Consider the following 19402-nt stretch of genomic DNA (forward strand, 5'->3'; position numbering starts at 1 on the left):
CGTCACAGTTTCTGATTTGATCCTGGAATGTCCCACTTTGCCTTAGGACGTCCCTATGTTCATCAGAGAAATGTTGGAGGGTATTGAGTTGGGCGAACTCTGAGCCAAGGAGATAAGTAGCTATATAACCTTCAGAAGGCATCTGAAGGCAGCCCTGTATAGGGGAATATTTTAATGCTGAATGCTTTATAGTGTTTTCATATCTGTTGGAAGCTGCCCAGAGTGGCTGGGACAACCCAGTTAGATGGGTGGGGAATAATAATAAGATGATTATTACTACTACTATTACAGTGGTACCTCGGGTTACATACGCTTCAGGTTAGAGACTCCGCTAACCCAGAAATAGTACCTCGGGTTAAGAACTTTGCTTCAGGATGAGAACAGAAATTGTGCTCCGGCAGCGTGGCAGCAGCAGGAGTTCCCATTAGCTAAAGTGGTGCTTCAGGTTAAGAACAGTTTCAGGTTAAGAATGAACCTCCGGAACGAATTAAGTACTTAACCCGAGGTACCACTGTATTATGGAATAGGATGTCACTATTTTCATCAGAGAAATGGATTGGTATTTTAACGAATATTTTATACATTTCATGTAAACTGCCGTGAGGTTTTTGTTGATTAACATAAACCTTTCTAAATGAAAAGGCGCAAAGTTCTCTTTTCTTTCTAAATGGTGGCATAGACACAACAGATCTAACTCTGGGCCTGAAAGCACCAGAAAATATATATGCCAGAGGTCTATTGCCTTCGCTGAGCTGCTTGAAACCAGAACAAGAAATTATTTCCTTTGCCAGATCTCCAAAAGGACAAAACTTCCACGAAGTGGGCAAGGCTCTCGGGAACTTTGATTCTTCTGTTCAGAAGCTGCTCTAGCCGGTCCTGTTTGTCAACACTGGAAGCCCCGCCCTCTGGGCGAAGCCGGCCAATGACAATGGAGGCCTTGCCTGACAATCAGGAGAGACAGGTAATGCTGATCAGGTAAGTCATCCTGCTAGACCAGAAGGTATAAAAGACACCTGAGTAATTGGCCCAGTGGCCAGTGGTGTGGATGGTGTCCTTTGAGAAGGCACCAGGACAAGTTAAGAGCAGCGTATTGGGAAGGCTTATATCAGGGAAGCATACCAGCATGCCGTGAAGAGGAACAGAACTACTTCAAAGATTTTGCACACTCAGACAGGTAAGTTGATGTTTTCTTTTCTCCTAACTTCTGGGTCAGCAGAAAAGACCAAACCAACTTCAAGGTTGCTATGGGAACTTTTAGGGCCAGAGGAGGGGGACCCCCCCCAAAAAAAATCCAAATGGTTCCCCTTCTACTGGTAATTTATGGGGCCCAATCCACCGGAAGAAAAACTTCATCACATCCCAGTTCTGCCACAGAGTTTTTAAGGTAGCTTTTGGTGCATTTCCGTTCTTCAGCCTGCACCCAGAATTAAGGTTAATATCTAATAATATCCTCAACAGAACTGATGCAAAGTTGTGCAAGAAAGAGCCTGCGATTGGAAATGTTTTCTGCGGTGGATGGGGCAAAGGGCTTGAGCTTAAGTAATGAACGGAACCAAGAGAGATGTGTGGGGCTTTGAAATTTTGTTTTCCTAACGGTGAACACTTTCCTGAGGCAACCGGGCCTCTCTTGGGAACAAGGGTGTGGAATGCAAATTCCTGCGTAGTTTTGCAAAGCAGATAAGATAAAACCACTCCCGGGAGAAGTATAATTTCTGGAAAGGCCTCGGAGGCAGCAACCCAAAAGATACCTCTGAGTGTTGGGCTTTCGGTGACTCCACCTCCTGACACTTTTGTGACAAACATCCTGCCATCATCCCAAGTGTGGCAATTGAGTGACATCAGAAGGAGAGAGGAGGATGTTGGTGCAGGGAGGCGATGGGTCCATTCAATGGCAAACTACCTGCCAGACTGAGGCAGGCCAACAGACACCTGCCGTGGAGAAGGAATGAAAATGACACATTGAAGATGAAATTGACACATCAGGCACAGGATAGGGGGGGAAAGGGTGGGGATATCTTTCGTATTTCATAGGCCTGTCATGCAAAGGAAAATTTATTTTCAAGGAGGGCAGTAGTGAACTCTCAGAGCATCTGCTTTGCATGCAGAAGAGCTTAAGGCCAGAAAATTGGTGTGTGTGTGTGTGTGTGTGTGTGTGTGTGGTGTGTTCATCTCCCAAACTGGTATTTCATGTTCTCATTTTGTATATTTATGTTGTGAACTGCCCTGTGATCTTCGGATGAAGAGTGGTGTACAAATATAATACTGTCAATAATAAAAAGGTGGTCTCAGATTCTCCAAGCAGGTCTGGGAAAGACTCCCTGCCTAAATCCCTGGAGAGCAACTGCCAGCCAGTGCAGGCAATACCAACCTATGTGGGCTTTGTAAAGGGAAAGAACACAGGAAGCTGCCTTATAGACTGTCTTCCACCCACCTGCTTTCCAGCGTAGATTGAAACGAACCCTGTCCTTGGATAACAGCCATTGCTTTCAATGCAGATGTTTTGTTGAGAGTGCAGAGCAGTGTCTTGCAAACCTGGGTCTCCAGCTGCAAGTCCCATCATCCCTGACCACTGGTTCTGCTAGCGAGGGATGCTGGGAGTTGTAGTCCAACGACAGCTGGAGATCCGAGTTTGGGAAACAGTGGTACAGAGGGACAACGAAGGGACTGGTGGGAGGTTGTGTCCACCTGTCAAAATGTCCATCCCTGCAATACGGATTTGAAGTGGGGCCAGCAGGGGCCAACTGCTTCCACACAGCAGTTTTATTTATTGCATTTATTTGTTTTACTTATTAAATTTATATCCCTGACTTCCACCCAAAGGAGTTGAGGGCGGCAAGGTTTTGGGGGGCTCGGCGCTGTTCCTGCATGCAGGTTCTGTGCTGCGTCCACACAGTGAAGTCCTCATAGGCGTACAATCAGATTCTGCCCCCCTCCATTTAATGCAGTTGTTGCCATTTCCCTATATCAGATCCTCAGCAGAAATGGTAAACTGTTGTTGAGCGAGTGCCCTGCTCCTAATCCCACTCCTAATCCGACATGCTCACCAGTCCACCACACTGGTTTTCTGGATGTCTGGTGCATGGAGTTTGCAAAGCTGGTTCACAGTCTGTTCCGATCATTCCCAAACTTATTGCTGGGTCCTCCGCAAGCAAAACAAACACATGCTGTGACTTGGAGCACCCACCCATACTGGGAGTTTCCCTGTTGCTTCTCTTTGTGATTCACTGCTCTGAGATTGCCTCTTTCCAATTCTGCTCGTGTGGGGCCACAGCTGATTCTGTCACATGCCTCTGCACTGAGCATGAGATCCATGCACTAATCCTGAGTTCAGAGTTGCAACTTGATCGCGTGCCCTCGGAGAAGGCTCCCTGCTGCATCTCTGTATGAGTCACCTAACTGGGTGTGAATTACTGATTAGGCTGAGTCAAGCCTGATGTATTGATTCATGCCGACGCATGATGGATGAGCTTCTCCAGGATAAATTCTCATATGTTGCACGTCATTTAAAGACATCTGACAGAATCAATATGGTGTTGAGGTAGGAATAGGTGAATCCAGGTTCAAATCTTCACACGGCTGTAAAATTCACCTACCTCACATAATTGTTGCATTGAATAAAATGGGAATACTTGATGGTCACAAGTCCCATTCATTTACCTCTGTCTCCAGTGTTTAGTAATTGGAGGTACTCTGCCTTGAAGCTGGGTCAGGCCAAAGACCCATCTAGTCCAGCATCCTGTTTGCACAGTGGCCAACCAGATGCCTCAATGGGAAAGCTGCAGGCAGGATCTGAGCAACTCTGCCATCAAGCTTTTAGCCCAAATCTGCCAAGTTACTTAATGCGGGCTACACTTGAGTGCATAGGAGTCCTTGCTATTGCTTCTGGGTAAGGTAAAACCTGCCATGCCAGGGGCTATAGTGGCATCTTCTTCCAGGAATTGGCATGTGACTGAGGCACATGAACAGGCAGAAGCAAACGGGTGCAGATTAATTAACCTGGAGCCGCAGCATGCAGCACATTTTGCTTCCATTGAATTGGGGTGACTCAATCCTCCTGGTTGAATTTGAATTATTCCCAGCTCAGCCTAGCCTCAAAAACAGGTTGAGCTAGTTCCATGAGTACTGTAGATGGGAATTAGTGCTCCTCGCTTCAGGGCTCTGAGCATCTCACCTGATCGCAGGGAGCCTGTCCCATTAGACACCTCACTGGATGTTTTTAAAACACAGCCTAATTCTTCCAGATGTCTAAAGAGGACTAGTTGCCGTGACTTGGCACAAGCTTTGTTTACAGTTTCCTGGATTTGCACAGGGCAAGGCGAGTGTGGGAGCAGGCAAGAGGTACAAGCGAGGAGACCTGGGTTCCAATGAAGTTGCCAGGTGACCTTTGGCCAATCAGAATCTCCCAGCCTTCCATGCTTTGCAGGGTTGCTGTGGGGATAAAAAGGTGGGGAAGGGGGAAACAGAACTATATCGCTCAGCCACAGCTCCATGGAGGAAAGACAGCATAAAAACAGCCAGGTAGATCTTCTGAATGCAAAAGAAAAAGAAAGAATTTAATTATTAGTAAGGATAGGGGCCCTCCGGATATTGCTGAACTACAACTCTCATCAGCCCCAGCAAGCTTGGCAGGTGGGAGTTGTAGTTCAGCAACATATGCAGCCTAAGTCTGAGTTAGAATTGTTGCAAGAATTTGATTGTCATTAATTCCCACATTCCTTTCTGGCCTTCTAGGAAGTGAGATTTAAACGACTCTAGGAGGAAGCCCTCCCAAACCAGACCTTTGGCCCATCTAGCTCATTGATGCCTACACTGACTGGCAGCAGCTTTCCAGGGTTTCAGGCAGGGGATATTCCCAGCCTCTACCTGGGATTGAACTTCTGCATGCAAAGCAGATGCTCTGCCACCCAGCCATGGTCTTTCCCCAGGAAAGGACCATAGTCTCATCTGACTTCCTTTTTGGAAGTGCCTAACCCTACAGCTTTATTACACCAGGCTTCTAGGAACTGGACTGTTGTCAGATGACACCCTTTTAACATTTTGTTGGAAACGGAAAAGTGTGTGTGTGTGTATGTGACAGAAGCCGGTTACGTTAAGACACAGTCATAATCTTGCCTACGCAAACTCCCAGCCTATTAAATAAGGTTTAATTTGGCCGTAAACTAGCGGACGGGCTTGCCAGAACTGGGGCTAAGAGCACAAGCAAAACCCTTCGTGTCCCTTAGGATGAGATGAGAACCTTCCCCAAAGTGCATTGAACTACAACTCCCAGAAGTTCCAGGCAGCACAGAGATGGGCAAGTCCACAACCAGGGCCAGCTGTTATTTCAAAGACAGAAAATGCCAGGCCCCCACACCCTATTGGCTTCTTCTAGCCGGTGATCCCTGCTGAGCTGACCACTGCAGTACCAGCCTCCACCCACTAGTGGCGCTGTAAACACCACAGGGATCTGTTGTGGCTTGCAAACTATGGGTTCAAGACCCACCGTGTGCCTTCCTGCCCACCTAAATAGTTGAGACCTGTTGTCAGAGCTGCCACCCAGTCCCAGCTCACATAGGACCAAGTCCGCCAGCGTTCACTTTATAAGAGTCTTTATTAAGTTACAGGTTTCATTTCCGAACTGCAGCGTGCAGCTCTACACCTTCTGCCCTAGGTCGGCGAAGACCCGTCTGAGTCCCCGCCTCTTGCACACCAGCTTAATACCCTAGCCTTGCTCCACCTCCTTCGCCTCTCCCTACGTCTCTGGGTCCTTCTGCCCCCCTGGGCCTCCTCCCTTCTACTCTCCTCTGACGCTGACCCCCCTGATCCTTCTGCCTCCTTGCGGCGGGCTTTGGGACCTGGCTCACTCTCCGGGCTGCTTACTGCTCCAGCTTCCGCTGCATTTGAACTTGGCGCGCGCGCCCAACTCTCTACTTTCCTCTTAACCGTTGCCTCGCTCTCTGAGGAGGGCGTGACCACCCCTGACTCGTGCCCTCCCTCCTGCTGACAGCCTCCGGAACCCGATGCCTGGCTACCTTCCTCCCTGCTGCTCTCAGTCTTGAGCGTGGGTCCCGACTTCCAGCTGCTGCCGCCCTCAGTTATGAGCGTGGGTCCCGACTTCCAGCTGCTACTCTCTGAATCTCCTCTGTTCCCTTCCTCCTGGGGTGTCCCCCCGGATCCCCCCCTTGCTCTGCTCACTGGGGCTCCCTTTTGGGAGTCCTCTGACTCACTGCTTAGGCTTGGAGATCTCGGGTCGTCATCATCACTCATTTTCCCTTCGGATTCCTCCCCCTCGCTCTCTGCTTCCTCCCTTCTCTGCGTCTCTGCTCCTGAACCCCTGACATCCATCCCCCCCTCGAAGCCCCCCCTTCCCCCCTCCCCGCTTTCAGGTGTGGGTGCTGGGTGCTCCATCATCACGGGAGGGAATGCCGGATACAGTTCGCTCCCCGTGGTTGGCCGCCAACTGAAGACCTCCGAGTCTTCCTCCTCGCGGTCGCCGACGTTGACCTGTTCCGCTTCCATCTCTGTACCGCCGTGCTCGAACCCAAGGTCCTCCCCGAACACGTCCATGTCAGTCTCTGCGTCGGTCGCTCGACCTGGCATCTCCAGCCACTTCCGGCGCCATTGCTCCTCCGGTCGATCGTCCCACCAATACGAGGTGTCTGACGCCGAACCCGCCGGCGATCCTTCTGGGGAACGGGTGCTCAGTGCGGGTTCCCCGTCCGAGTCGAATCCATGGAACGTGCTGGAAGAAAGTGTGGGCGTGAACAGCCAGTCGTCGAAGAAGCTCGCTGGCATGGGTCTGTGTGGGAAAAGGGCATGAAACTCGTCCTTGAGCAGGGGTTCCTCCAAAGCGTAGTCTGGCACCCAGCTATTGGCGCTGGCCCGGGTGCCCTCTCTGGCTAGGAGGTATTCGACTCCCTCTTCCCCCCATCTGGAGTCCAAAATCTCCGTGACCTCGTTGATGGGGTCTTGCTGCGTCACCCCTCGCGTCTCCGTCCGCTCCCGGAACGGACTCGGTGCCGTCCCTGGCTCCTGGAATCTGTGAGGTGCCTTGTAGGGAGTGAGCACCGACCTGTGGAACACCGGATGCATTCTGGAACCCTCCGGCAGCGCCAGTCGGAAGGCTACCGGGTTGATCTGTGCTTCGACTTGGTACGGACCAATTTGCTTGTGCCCCAACTTCTTCTTGGCTAGTGACCTGGTCGGCACTGCGTGGGCTGCCAACCAGACCCAGTCTCCCACTTGGATCTCTTCGCCAACCCGCCTGTGCTTGTCAGCTTGCACCTTGTAGGCGTGCTTAGCTAGCTCCAGCTGCCGTCTGAGTTGATCGTGTACCGCCTGCAACTCTGACGCGAACGCGTCCGCCGTCTGTGGTTCTCCGTCCCCCACTCTCTCCCGTCCCGGGAAGGTTCTGGGATTCCTCCCATTGTTGGCGAAGAACGGCGTCACCCCTGTGGACACGTGCTTCGTGTTGTTGTAAGCGAACTCGGCGAGCGGCAGGTAATCCACCCAGGTCGCAGGTTGTTGATTGGCATAGCATCTCAGGTACTGCTGCATGATGGCATTGACCCTCTCTGCTTGCCCGTTGGTCTGCGGGTGTCTTGCTGATGCCAGATCGACCTTGACATTTAGAAAACTCATCAGCTTCTGCCAGAAATTCGAGACGAACTGGCGCCCGCGGTCGGACAGGATAGACCGCGGCAGACCATGCACTTTGAACACGTGATCTATGAACAGTTTGGCGGTTTGTTCCGCCGTGGCCACCTTCGCACACGGAATGAAATGTGCCATCTTGGTGAACAAGTCCACCACCACTAGTACAGCTGTCTTGCCTCTCGAGCTGGGTAGATCCGTAACAAAGTCCAGGGCCACCCTCTCCCACGGTTCAAACGGCGTTTGCAGCGGTTCCAGCAGTCCCGCCGGTGGTTTGTGCACCGGTTTGGCCCTCTGGCAGGTGTCGCACCTCGCAACGTAGTCCGCGACTTCCCCTCTCAGTCTGGGCCACCAAAAGTCCCTTGCGACTAATTCCACCGTTTTTTCCGTGCCAAAGTGCCCGGCCGTGGGTGCGTCGTGCAGCTGCTGCAGTACCCTGGCGCGAAGTTCGTCTCCCGGCACGTAGATGGCCCCTTTACGTAAGAGCAAGCCGTCTCGTATCTGGAACTCGTCGCCCTTCGCCGTGCCCTCGTGCACCTCTGCCATCTTCGCCTGCGCGAAGGAGTCGTCCTGCAACGCCCGCCGCACCGCATCCAGGTCTACTGTGGCTGAAGCGCACGCCCACGCTGTTGGCGCGAAGATGTGCATGGCTGCCGCTGGCGTCGCCTCTTCGAGGTATTGCGGTTTGCGGGACAGTGCATCCGCCATGACGTTGGTGTCGCCTGGGACGTACTCTATTCGGAAATTGAAGTCAGCAAAGAACTCCGCCCAACGTATCTGCCTCTGGTTCAGGAACTGAGCCGTGCGCCAGTGCTCCAGATTCTTGTGATCCGTGCAGACCTGCACCGTGTGCTTGGCGCCGATCAGGAAGTGCCTCCACGCCTTGAAAGCTGCATGAATGGCCAGCAACTCCCTGTCCCAGATGGTGTAGTTCTGCTCCGACTTGCTGAGCTTTCTGGAGTAGAACGCTCCCGGCCTCCAGACCCCCTGTGGGTCCCTTTGCAGCAGGACAGCTCCCACTGCTCTATCGGACGCGTCTGTCTCTACCCGCATCGGTCTGCTGGGGTCGATATGCAGCAGTTGCTCTTCCGACGCGAAGAGACGCTTGAGTGCTTGAAAGGACTGCTCCGCCTGCTCCGTCCAGATGAATTTCTTTTTCTTGGAGCTTAGCGTGTCCGTAATGGCCGCCGTCTGCATCGCGAACCCCTTGATAAACTTGCGATAGAAGTTGGCGAAGCCGACAAACCGCTGGACCTCCTTCCGGTTGCGCGGGCTCTTCCAATCCAACACCGCACGAACCTTGGCGCTGTCCATGGCTAGCCCCTTGTCCGACAACTTGTAACCCAAGAAATCCACCTCCGTCGTGTCGAACTGGCACTTCTCCAGTTTGGCGTACAGTCTATGCTGCTGCAGCCTCTTCAGCACCTCCCGAACATCTTGGTCATGGGCTTGCTGCGATTCGGAGAATATCAGGATGTCATCCAGAAAGCAGACGCACTTCTTGTAAAGGAGTCCCGCCAACACATGATGCATGAAAGCTTGGAAACAGTGAGAACCGTTTTGCAATCCAAACGGCATCACTCTGTATTCGTAGGTGCCCAGAGGCGTGAACATGGCTGTCTTCCACTCATCGCCCTCCCTCATGCGGATGAGATTGTACGCACCTCGCAGGTCCAACTTGGTGAACACGCGTCCCTTGCGCACCGTCGCTAGTAGGTCGTCAATCCTGGGCATGGGGAAATCAGAAGGCTTGGTCATCTTGTTTAAGAGGCGAAAATCCACCACCAGTCTTTTTTGGGGCGTGTCTTTCTTCTTCACGAAGAAAACAGGACTGCCCCCTACTGCCCTGGACTCCCGGATGAAACCGCGCTGCAAATTGTGATCTATGAACTGTTTGAGTTCCTGTAATTCGTCCTCAGACATGGAATACAGCTTCCCTTTCGGCAGCGTCGCCCCTGGTAGGAGGTCAATCTTGCAGTCATATTGCCTGTGCGGTGGTAGCTTGTCAGCCTCTTTCTCGCAGAAGACCTCCAGAAAGTCTGCGTATTTGTGGGGAACTGCTTGCAACGTTCCCAACTGCAGTTGTGATTCCTCCTCCTCTCCCTCCTGTCTGGGCAGGATGCAGTGTTCTGCGCAATAAGAGGAGCCGAAGATCAGCTGTCTCTGGTACCAAGCCAGTGTCGGACTGTGCCTGTCCAGCCAACTCATGCCCAACACAATGGGCGTGTCCGACAGTTGGGTGACATTAAAACTGATGACTTCCCTGTGGTTGCCAAGGCGCATCACCATCGGTGGCGTTTGCTTCACCACCTGCCCCCCTAGCAACTCTCTGCCATCCACTGTGACGACTTGCAGGGGCAGAGTGGCAGGCAGTAGCTGTATAGCGTGCTGCTCCACAAAATCCTGCGCTATAAAGTCTGCGTTGCTTCCAGAATCCACAGAAAGCGGCACTTCGATAGTGACGCCATCGGGTAGCTGGAGAGATGCTGTGAGCTGCACTACTGGTTTGGGTGGGAGGGGGTCCGTGGGTTGCAAGATCGCTGGGGACTGCTTCACTGATGCGTCTGGCTGGGCCCCAGTGCCTCTGTCTCCAGCCAGACATCGTCGTTTCCCTGCTGTGGTTCTCCTTGCTGCGTTGCTGCAGTCACCATTGCTGAGGCTGCAGTGTGCTTGTGGAGCCTCCGGGGACACTCTTTCGCCAAATGGCCTGGATCCTCGCAGATGTAACACTTCCTGTTCCCTCTAGGAGGCTTCGCTTTCACTGCTGTCGGTGCTTGGGCTCTGGCTGCTGACTGAGCCCTTGCACCTCCAACCTCCATCGGTTCCCCTCCCCCTCCAGGCGGAGGTGTGGATTGCGCACGCGCTGCTTCTCTTGGAATGAAAGAGAAACTTCTCGCTGCTTCGCGCCCTCCACGTCCTTCATCTCTGCACCATGGACGTTCTTCCAGCCTCACCCCCACAGTCAGCGCCCTTTGGACCACCTCCTGCGTGCTTCGGGGCCTCTCCCCCCTTGCAATCTCATCCTTGACCGCAGAGCTTAGACCCTCCCAGAACAGGTCTCTGACAGGGGGCGAATCCCGGTCCCACTCTAAGGCACTGACCAGCGCAAAAAAGCGGGCGTGGTACTGCCGGACGCTTGCCCTCCCTTGTTTTAGTCCATGAATCTCCCGTCGGGCAAGATCCACATCAATAGTAGACAAAAAACACGCATCCATCGCTTTGATAAAGGCATCTGCATTCTGAAGCGCCGGATCTTTATCCCTCCACAAATTGCGTAGCCACGCTTTAGCATCCCCATGCAAATGGGATAGTATGAACCCCACTTTCTCTTCCTCATCTCTAAAGTCTTTTGCCAGCAGTTGCAGTGCGCACATTACGTCTGCTCGAAAATTGGGGTACTGTTGTAAATTCCCATCGAAGTGAGCCACAAGCCCTCCTGCTCTCCGTGCCAACCCAACCCCCTCCGGTCTGGGTCCTGGCTGCCCGTGTTTAACCCATGCTTCAAACCTGGCGTGGAGATCTCTGTAGGCGGCTGCCGCATCCTCCTCCCTCTTCTTGGATGCCAGTACCTCCGCGTTCAATTGGGTAACTGCCTGTTGCAGCGCTGCAACTGTCTCTGCTTCCGTCATCTCTGCTAACCGTCGTGAGCTTGCTCCCAAACACCGATCCCCTCCTCCAGCTGCCTCTCTCTCCGCTGCGAGATATCAGGTGTCCGAAGCTTTCGAGAGACGGGTCTTACTGTCAGAGCTGCCACCCAGTCCCAGCTCACATAGGACCAAGTCCGCCAGCGTTCACTTTATAAGAGTCTTTATTAAGTTACAGGTTTCATTTCCGAACTGCAGCGTGCAGCTCTACACCTTCTGCCCTAGGTCGGCGAAGACCCGTCTGAGTCCCCGCCTCTTGCACACCAGCTTAATACCCTAGCCTTGCTCCACCTCCTTCGCCTCTCCCTACGTCTCTGGGTCCTTCTGCCCCCCTGGGCCTCCTCCCTTCTACTCTCCTCTGACGCTGACCCCCCTGATCCTTCTGCCTCCTTGCGGCGGGCTTTGGGACCTGGCTCACTCTCCGGGCTGCTTACTGCTCCAGCTTCCGCTGCATTTGAACTTGGCGCGCGCGCCCAACTCTCTACTTTCCTCTTAACCGTTGCCTCGCTCTCTGAGGAGGGCGTGACCACCCCTGACTCGTGCCCTCCCTCCTGCTGACAGCCTCCGGAACCCGATGCCTGGCTACCTTCCTCCCTGCTGCTCTCAGTCTTGAGCGTGGGTCCCGACTTCCAGCTGCTGCCGCCCTCAGTTATGAGCGTGGGTCCCGACTTCCAGCTGCTACTCTCTGAATCTCCTCTGTTCCCTTCCTCCTGGGGTGTCCCCCCGGATCCCCCCCTTGCTCTGCTCACTGGGGCTCCCTTTTGGGAGTCCTCTGACTCACTGCTTAGGCTTGGAGATCTCGGGTCGTCATCATCACTCATTTTCCCTTCGGATTCCTCCCCCTCGCTCTCTGCTTCCTCCCTTCTCTGCGTCTCTGCTCCTGAACCCCTGACACCTGTGTTTAGCTCTCTGGTGCTAGTACTTACTTCCAGCTCTGAATGGACTTGTCTGTCTGTCTTAGGCTCTTGCGCAAGCTGCCCGTCGCCACTTCCTCCTCCTCCTCCACCACCCAGCAGGCTAGATAGCCAACCTTAGAGAGGTCCCTTGTGGATTTCATGGAGACGGCAACACTTCTCTCTTCTCAGCTTAGGAGAAGCACCGGCTGGGGTATGTTTTTACACTTTTCTATCGGTGGCTGTGCCCCTGGTGGCTGGTGGCTGCTGGAACTGGCAGGGCAGAAGGTGAGGAGGCCAGCAGTGGATGGAGCCAGAGCCAAGGTCAGGCAGAGTCACCCCCTGTCCGGCTAGAAGAAAGAAGGCAGGCAGGCGAGGGACTGGCTGAGGTTGGTTGTAGCAGTGCTTATGGGTGGAGGAACTCTGTGTGTGTGTGTACATACATCCCCAGCAATTGGTATTCAGAGGTATATAGATGCAGCCTCCTCAGTCTGTAGCTGTTGATAGATGCTCTCTTCTGCCAATTAGTCTAATTCCTTTCAGGAAAGCTAGTAATACTTGTCCTAAAACTGGGTTGGAGTATCAAGTCATTTCCATTACAGATATTTATGGGGAATGTCAGTCTGGGGGGCCACATGTGGACCTCCAGGCCCCTCTGTGTGGCCCTTGCAACTTTCCCCCAGGCTACCCGTCACCCCACCCTGCTTCAAACCCGCCTTGAGTGCTTTTGTGTGGCTGGTTTGTACCCTTGCGCTTTGCCATTGCTTCTTGCTTGCCTGAGGACAGAGAGGAGTGTGTTTGTGTAGAAACTAGCCTACTGTACATAGCTAAAATTTGCATGCGCACACCCCCCCCCCGCAACAGGGAATGCAAGCCCACGTAGCTACCGGTACCTATCCCATTTTGGTTCTTCCTTGTCTTGGCTTCCCTTAATACAGATTCTCTCTCTCTCTCTCTGCAGATTCCGTCATGTCCTGCTTCTCCCACGTGTGGCACACGGAAGTGCCCAACTCTCCTCCCACCAGCCCCACCAGCCCTGTCCCGGCTGCCCCGCACGAGATCCCCGTCCCCCTCAGCCCCATCGTGATCACGTCTCCCGCCTCGGAAGGCCGACCCCGCGTGTGCTCGCCGGTCTGCTCTCCCACCTCTGGGAAGGTTCGGCTGGGCTCCCCCACCTCGCCACAGCCGGGTTCCCCCATCGAGTGCTCCATCTGCTTCAACACCTATGACAACCTCTTCAAGACGCCCAAGGTCCTCCAGTGCCAACACACCTTCTGCCTGGAGTGCCTGGCCCGCCTGACCGCCACCCTCCCCCCTCACCGAGTCGAGGACCAGCTCCCCTGCCCCTTCTGCCGCCAGATCACCGAGATCCCTCTGGAAGGGCCTCCGGGCCTCCAGACGAGCAAGGAACTTTTGGCCACCCTGCCTCCCGAGCTACAGAAGGAGAAAATGATCTGGATGGAGGGCACCCGCCTCTGCTGTAGGCAGTCGTCCGACCCGGAGAGCGCCGAGCCCTGCATCAGCATCGACGTCGCCCCCAGCAAACCCGAAATCCCTGTGGTGCCCCCTGAGAGCTTCATGAGCAGGCTTGCCCGCTGCGACATGTGCGATGACTGGAAGCGCATCATGCTGCTCTCGGCCTTGATCATCATTCTCTTCTGCATCATCCTGTGGCCGGTCCAGTGCGCCCTGAAGACGGGCAACCTCCGCTGCTTCACCAGGACTTACACACTGAGCAGGCCACACTATGTGCCACCGCCTCCGACCACCACCCCAGCGCCAACGATGAGCGACATTCTTAACCTGCTAGGGTGAGCCCCAGAGACGGAGGGACTATGTTTCAGTGGGCAGAGCACATATTTTGCACGCAGGAGGTACGTATTTTGTACCTCCAAGTTGAACAAAATTCTCTTGGCCTGAGACTGTCACAGCGGACAACTCTAGACTCTAGGTGGTCCAACGGTCTGGCTTTCTGAGTTGGGACATCGGTGCTTTCTTTTTCTTTTTTTTATATAATATTTTATTAGGTTTTATCAATAGAGAGCTTTCTGCTCTCTCGACATGCTCATGCTGCTCTTTTTAGGAACCTCTGGAAACGTTTAAATAAAGACATTTCTGTTCCATACACCCTGTGGGTTCTGCTGTGTTAACCCAGTTTGTGACTCCCATGGCAATGCAGAGAGCAGAGGTGAACCTTTTTGCAAGGTCAACACCTGCTGCTCTGAAGGATGCCCACCAAAGAGTTACCTGGAATGATGCCTCCCCACACGCCTATCAGACCAGCAGAAATAAGAGGCCAACTGTTCAAAAATGCGCAGTGTTGTCCCCTGGGCCCATTACATGTGAAAGGACAATGGAAAAAAGGACTTTTCCCCAGAGACTGACTCCCTTCACCAACAGCTTGAATGAAGCCTATGCGCAATTATATCTTGGAGTGGGAAGAGAACGTATTTAATTTTATATGTGTTATTAAACATTTCAATTTTATATAGATGGTGTGTGGTATCCTATAAATATGGCAGTTTCTTTAAATTGACTTAAATACTGTATGTGTCGGTGTTTTGCAGGATTCCCCCCCCCCCTGAAGGGTGGGTAGCAGTGCGCAATTGAAAGAGAGAGAAAACAAGCAGAGAATGGCTTTTAAAGAGGACTAGGTTAAGAGGGGCTTCCTGCACTTGTGGCCTTCCCATTGGGGGCATATGATTGGCTGCTGTGAGAACAGGAGGCTAGACTAGATGGCCACGCTTTGGCCTGATCCAGCAGGGCTCATCTTACTAGATGGGTGTCAATGAGGTTCCTTCGTGGTTTATCACTGGTATGACTAGCCTAGGAGAATGCACCATGAATACACTGTACAACACACACACACACACACACACACACACACACACACACACACAAACAAACACACACACACACTGCAAATCCTTTGCCACACGCAGAAGGTTCCTCAGCAAGCGACTAACTTTCGTAAAGATTTTCTAGGAGAACGAACTTTTAAAAACCCATGGTTTGATTAAGCAATCCCTCCCTCCCAACCATCACCCCCCAGTGGGTTCTCAAGCCTGATCTGTATTGAGTCATCAGCAAACAAATCACGACCCTTTAAGCTAGCAGCGGTCATTTTTCCCAACTCTGTTTTAAGCACACAGAAACAAAATGCACCAGCAAGACATTGCAGCTCTGAAGCAACTCGCAGAGACTCCCCCCTAACCTTTTCCGAAGGCAGGGAAACATGGTGTCTTGCAAATGCCGTGACATTTATGTTAGAATTCCTGCTCCATGATTGGAGTCATGGGATTGTTGTCTTTCACATGGCGGTCCTACCCGAGAGTAGGACGAGCTCCTGACAACTAGCACCCATTAAGTGTTTGTTTACAGCTTTCAGCATGGCCCCTTTGTTTATTGCCAGCGTTTAAGGTTTAATTTGGAAGTTTCTCACCTCGAGACTACTCTTTTTAAAAAGACAACTTCTACTAAGATAGGGTTGCCATATCTTGAAGAGCAAGAAAAAAAGAGGTCAGGGCCCGAGCTGCTGCCAGCCCAATTGGGGGTCAGTGGTCAGAGGGCTGGTGTGATTTAAGAGTCCAGCAAAATCTGGAATGCCACAGATGTTAGCCATCCCTGGTGTGGGGAAAAAAGGTACCCTGTTTAAAAAAACCTCTCGTTAACATAGAGAAGCATTCCTAATATTCTCAAAATGGTGACGCAATTTGGAATTTTCTCCATATAAGGGTAAACCAGGCAGTGACTACAGGTGTGGCATTACTGTAAGGTAGCACAGCCATGTTCAGTCATAACAGTAAGCCAGAGCTGCTCTGAAGGTGATGGACTTCTCCCTCATTGGAGGTTTTTAGACAGAGGTTGGGGGCGGCTGTGTGCCAGGGATTCTTTAGCTGTGAATTTTGCATGGCAGGGGGTTGGACTAGATGACCCACAGGGTCCCTTCCAACTGATTCTGATTCTGCCATAATGTGGTTTCTCTGAAGCAAGCATCACACTTAAGTGTGACACCCGATCCACTCCTATTTTGCTCCTCTCCTGGCAGAATAAGACAATAAGGAAGCTTCAACTTCTAGCTGTTTCTGAACAAGGTGTGTGGAAGGATGCCCGTAGCTCCCTAGCAAGCCATGATCAGCATGGATCGTTCTGTTAGCTATCCGATCATAGCCTACTAGGGAGCCACAATTGGGGGGCATGGGCAAAATGAGCAAAAGTCACAAACAAGAGTTGCTGCAACATACTATGGCCTCAGCTCAGTATACCTGAAGGAGCGTCTCCACCCCCATCATTCAGCCCGGACACTGAGGTCCAGCTCCAAGGGCCTTCTGGCGGTTCCCTCACTGCAAGAAGTGACATTACAGGGAACCAGGCAGAGGGCCTTCTCGGTAGTGGCACCTGCCCTGCGGAACGTCCTCCCATCAGATGTCAAGGAAACAAACAACTAACTGACTTTTAGAAGACATCTGAAGGCAGCCCTGTTTAGGGAAGTTTTTAATGTTTGATCTTTTATCGTGTTTTTAATCTTCTGTTGGGAGCCGCCCAGAATGGCTGAGGAAACCCAGCCAGGTGGCAGGCGTATCAATAATAAATTATTATTATTATTATTATTATTATTATTATTATTATTATTATTATTATTATTATTATTATTATTATTACTACTACTACAATTCTCTCCTCTGCAGCTCAGTAAACCCAACCCCACTGAGGAGAAAACCATACCACACTCCATGCACAACAATGTGCTTTTGCCTCCTATTTCTGTGACGTTTTAACAACTTTCCCCTCTCCACCCCACCCCACAAAAAGGACACTCATTAGCTTACTGTGCTTATATATATATCTATATATCTATAAAAAAAACAAGTTAAAAGGAGATTCGTAGGTTCTATTACAGACATCCAGAGGCACTTGCAGATAAACGGCATCAGGGAATTTGTGCACGACGGGGGGAAAGTTTGTCTCTCTCCTGAATAAGTTAGGCCAAGATTTGTTCTTAAAGCATAGACAGCTCCTCCCTTGACAGGTGGCATGCTGGGTCAATCTTTGGTTTTCTGTGCTGAATCCAAGGTTCAAGTGGTGAAAACGAGCAATAGGTGGCGATGGAAGGTTGTGGAGGACGTGCAGGTGCGACTCTCGGCAACCCCTAATATAACGGCAGGAAAAAAGGGAGGGGGAAAGAGGTATTCGCTTTATTTATTTGCTCTGAGCATTTGTACCCCACTGTTCAACCCAAAAACACTCCCAGAGCATCCAGCAACGCGGATGAAACTAGCCTTCTGCTTGCTATCTCTCCCACTGAAGCAGCTGCCCCCTAGATGACAGTGATGGAGAGAGGAAGCCTAATGGGGACCGATGGAGGTTGCTCTGCCTCCCAGCAATTTGAACATCACAGAATTAACAGAGACAGAATAGCAAGTGTCTCTGTTTTGGTCATGCGCATTGCTTTGTTTTAAGGTCATGCTACCAGAGCTGTAGCTAGGTGATCTTCTGCCTCTGGCAGAACCGCCCAGATCGCGCCCCCTAGCCATGGACAAATCAGCTCTTCTTTCCGCCTCTCCTCCAACCGCCCCCCCTACAACCATTCAATTTACCCTCTATTTAAAACCATTTTTTACGAGGCAAACAAGAGGCATCATCAGAGTTGCAAGCACACTTTCAGCCTGACAAAGAAGATGTGGAACAGGGGCGGGGAGGGGGCGTGGCCTGTGGGGAGGGGTGTGGGCTGTGTGGAAGGGGGTGTGGTCTGCTGAGAGGGGGCGTTGCCCAGGGGGAATTCTGAGAGCTATGCAAGCGAGTCTGGAAGGTGCACATTTGATCCCATGGCCTGGGGTTCCCCATCCCTGATCTGTGGGCTGTGGTGGATACCATTTCCTTCTCTGCCCTCAAATATACAATGCCTGGGGCATTTGGGCAGAGAGCGTGGAAGAGAGGGATTGCAAAACGCCCAGAAGCAGTTCCGCTCAAACTGGATCTCCTTTTTCTTTTTAAAAAAAGAAGGCTAGACTATGGTACTACCAGTCATAACCTCCAAAGCTTTTCAGAGAGTTTTAAAAACAAAACCAAACACCACTGAAAATGACAAGAAAACCTTTCAAAATGCCCCCTGCCTAAAATTTGTCTCCTGTGAATGGGGCAGTGAATATCGGGTGATGAGGGGGGCAGAGGGGAAATCTCTCTTTCTCTACGGCATACGGAACAGGAACATTCCATGCTGAAACATTTTGTAGCAGATCCCACTGGTCCCTTAAAACAGTGTTAAAGTTAAACAAACAAACCACAGACCTGTTTTATAGCCACCAAGTACACGTCCCTCTCCGAAGCTGCTATCTCCCCGAGCTGCTTAAACCTGAGACCTTTGTGGCTTTAACGCTGAGGTTCTCGTATACGGAGGCAGATTCTTCGTCGACTCTATAGAAACACAGAATTGTGGAGTTGGAAGCGGCCTAGTGGGGCATCTAGTTCAACCCTTGTCTTGCGCAAAACAGGAGAAAGGGGGCTGGAACACATCAACCAAGAGCAAACTCCTATCCTCCAACCCCCCTCCCCCCCAAAAATAAAAACTTCTGGAAGTAGGGTGTGGAGAAGAGGGGGCAAGAGAAGAAGTCTTGCAAAAACTAAGCCATCTAATATGCCTGGGACATCACATTTTGTATTTCTTGGGGGCTTTCGAGTGTTCAAAGGATTTCACATCTATTATCTAGCTGTAACCACATGGCTGTTTTGCTGCTGCTTCCCCTGTCTATGAAAGCATTCTCATCTTGAGAGGCAGTGCGGTGTAATGGGTAGAGTGCTGGAGGACCAGGGTTCAAATCCCCCTCTCGGCCACCAGGGGTGTGTGTGTGTGTGTGTGTGTGTGTGTGTGTGTGTGAGACCTTGGGCCAGTCACCTTTAATTCCTTGGAGGAAAGGTGGTACAGAAATGTAAAAATATTTTTTTTTTTAATAATCATATTTATTAAAATTTCCAATAATAACAGAATAGAAAAGATAAAAAAGATAAAGAAAGGAAAGAAAGAGAGAAACTAGTTTAGACCCTTCTTTTCATAGCCTTCTTTCTGGGACTTCCTCCTTCCCCTCCCGACTGTATTCCCCTTTCCTTAAGTTGGTTCCACAAGTTCTCATCCCCAAATTTAAACCTAATATATTTTACTCATAAACCAATTTAAATTTACACAATCTTAACATCACTCCTCGTCTTATAATAAAACAAAATTTCCCCCCCAAGATC

The 19402-nt window shown here is 51.5% G+C and overlaps 2 protein-coding genes across 6 annotated transcripts in view; one reads left to right on the forward strand and one right to left on the reverse strand.

Annotated features, from left to right (window-relative positions):
• Nucleotides 1-610: 610 nt before the first annotated feature.
• On the forward strand, nt 611-14160 carry RNF223 (ring finger protein 223). Of its 4 annotated transcripts, none has more exons than XM_082230501.1 (3): nt 611-961; nt 12238-12383; nt 13131-14160. In XM_082230501.1, exons 2-3 carry the CDS (start codon nt 12332-12334, stop codon nt 13982-13984), a joined length of 906 nt encoding a protein of 301 aa, XP_082086627.1. In that variant the 5' UTR covers nt 611-961; nt 12238-12331; the 3' UTR covers nt 13985-14160. The 4 variants fall into 4 exon arrangements, with proteins under 4 accessions (XP_082086627.1, XP_082086626.1, XP_082086629.1 ...); XM_082230500.1 differs by lacking the exon at nt 611-961 and adding an exon at nt 974-1174; XM_082230502.1 differs by lacking the exon at nt 611-961 and adding an exon at nt 2187-4518.
• Nucleotides 14161-16998: 2838 nt separating this feature from the next.
• LOC309536167 (tyrosine-protein phosphatase non-receptor type 11-like) overlaps nt 16999-19402 on the reverse strand; it is a 61121-nt gene continuing 58717 nt past the window's right edge. For both annotated transcript variants that reach the window (XM_082230108.1, XM_082230109.1), the window contains exons 15-16: nt 18458-18583; nt 16999-17318 (exon numbers count right to left, since the gene is read on the reverse strand). In XM_082230108.1, coding sequence (XP_082086234.1) covers nt 18499-18583 — 85 coding nt within the window. In that variant the 3' untranslated portion in view covers nt 16999-17318; nt 18458-18498. The remainder of the gene's footprint in view (nt 17319-18457; nt 18584-19402) is intronic.

Source organism: Podarcis vaucheri (genome assembly GCF_965113315.1).
Source record: "Podarcis vaucheri genome assembly, chromosome: 7".
NCBI classification, from domain to species: Eukaryota; Metazoa; Chordata; class Lepidosauria; order Squamata; family Lacertidae; genus Podarcis; species Podarcis vaucheri.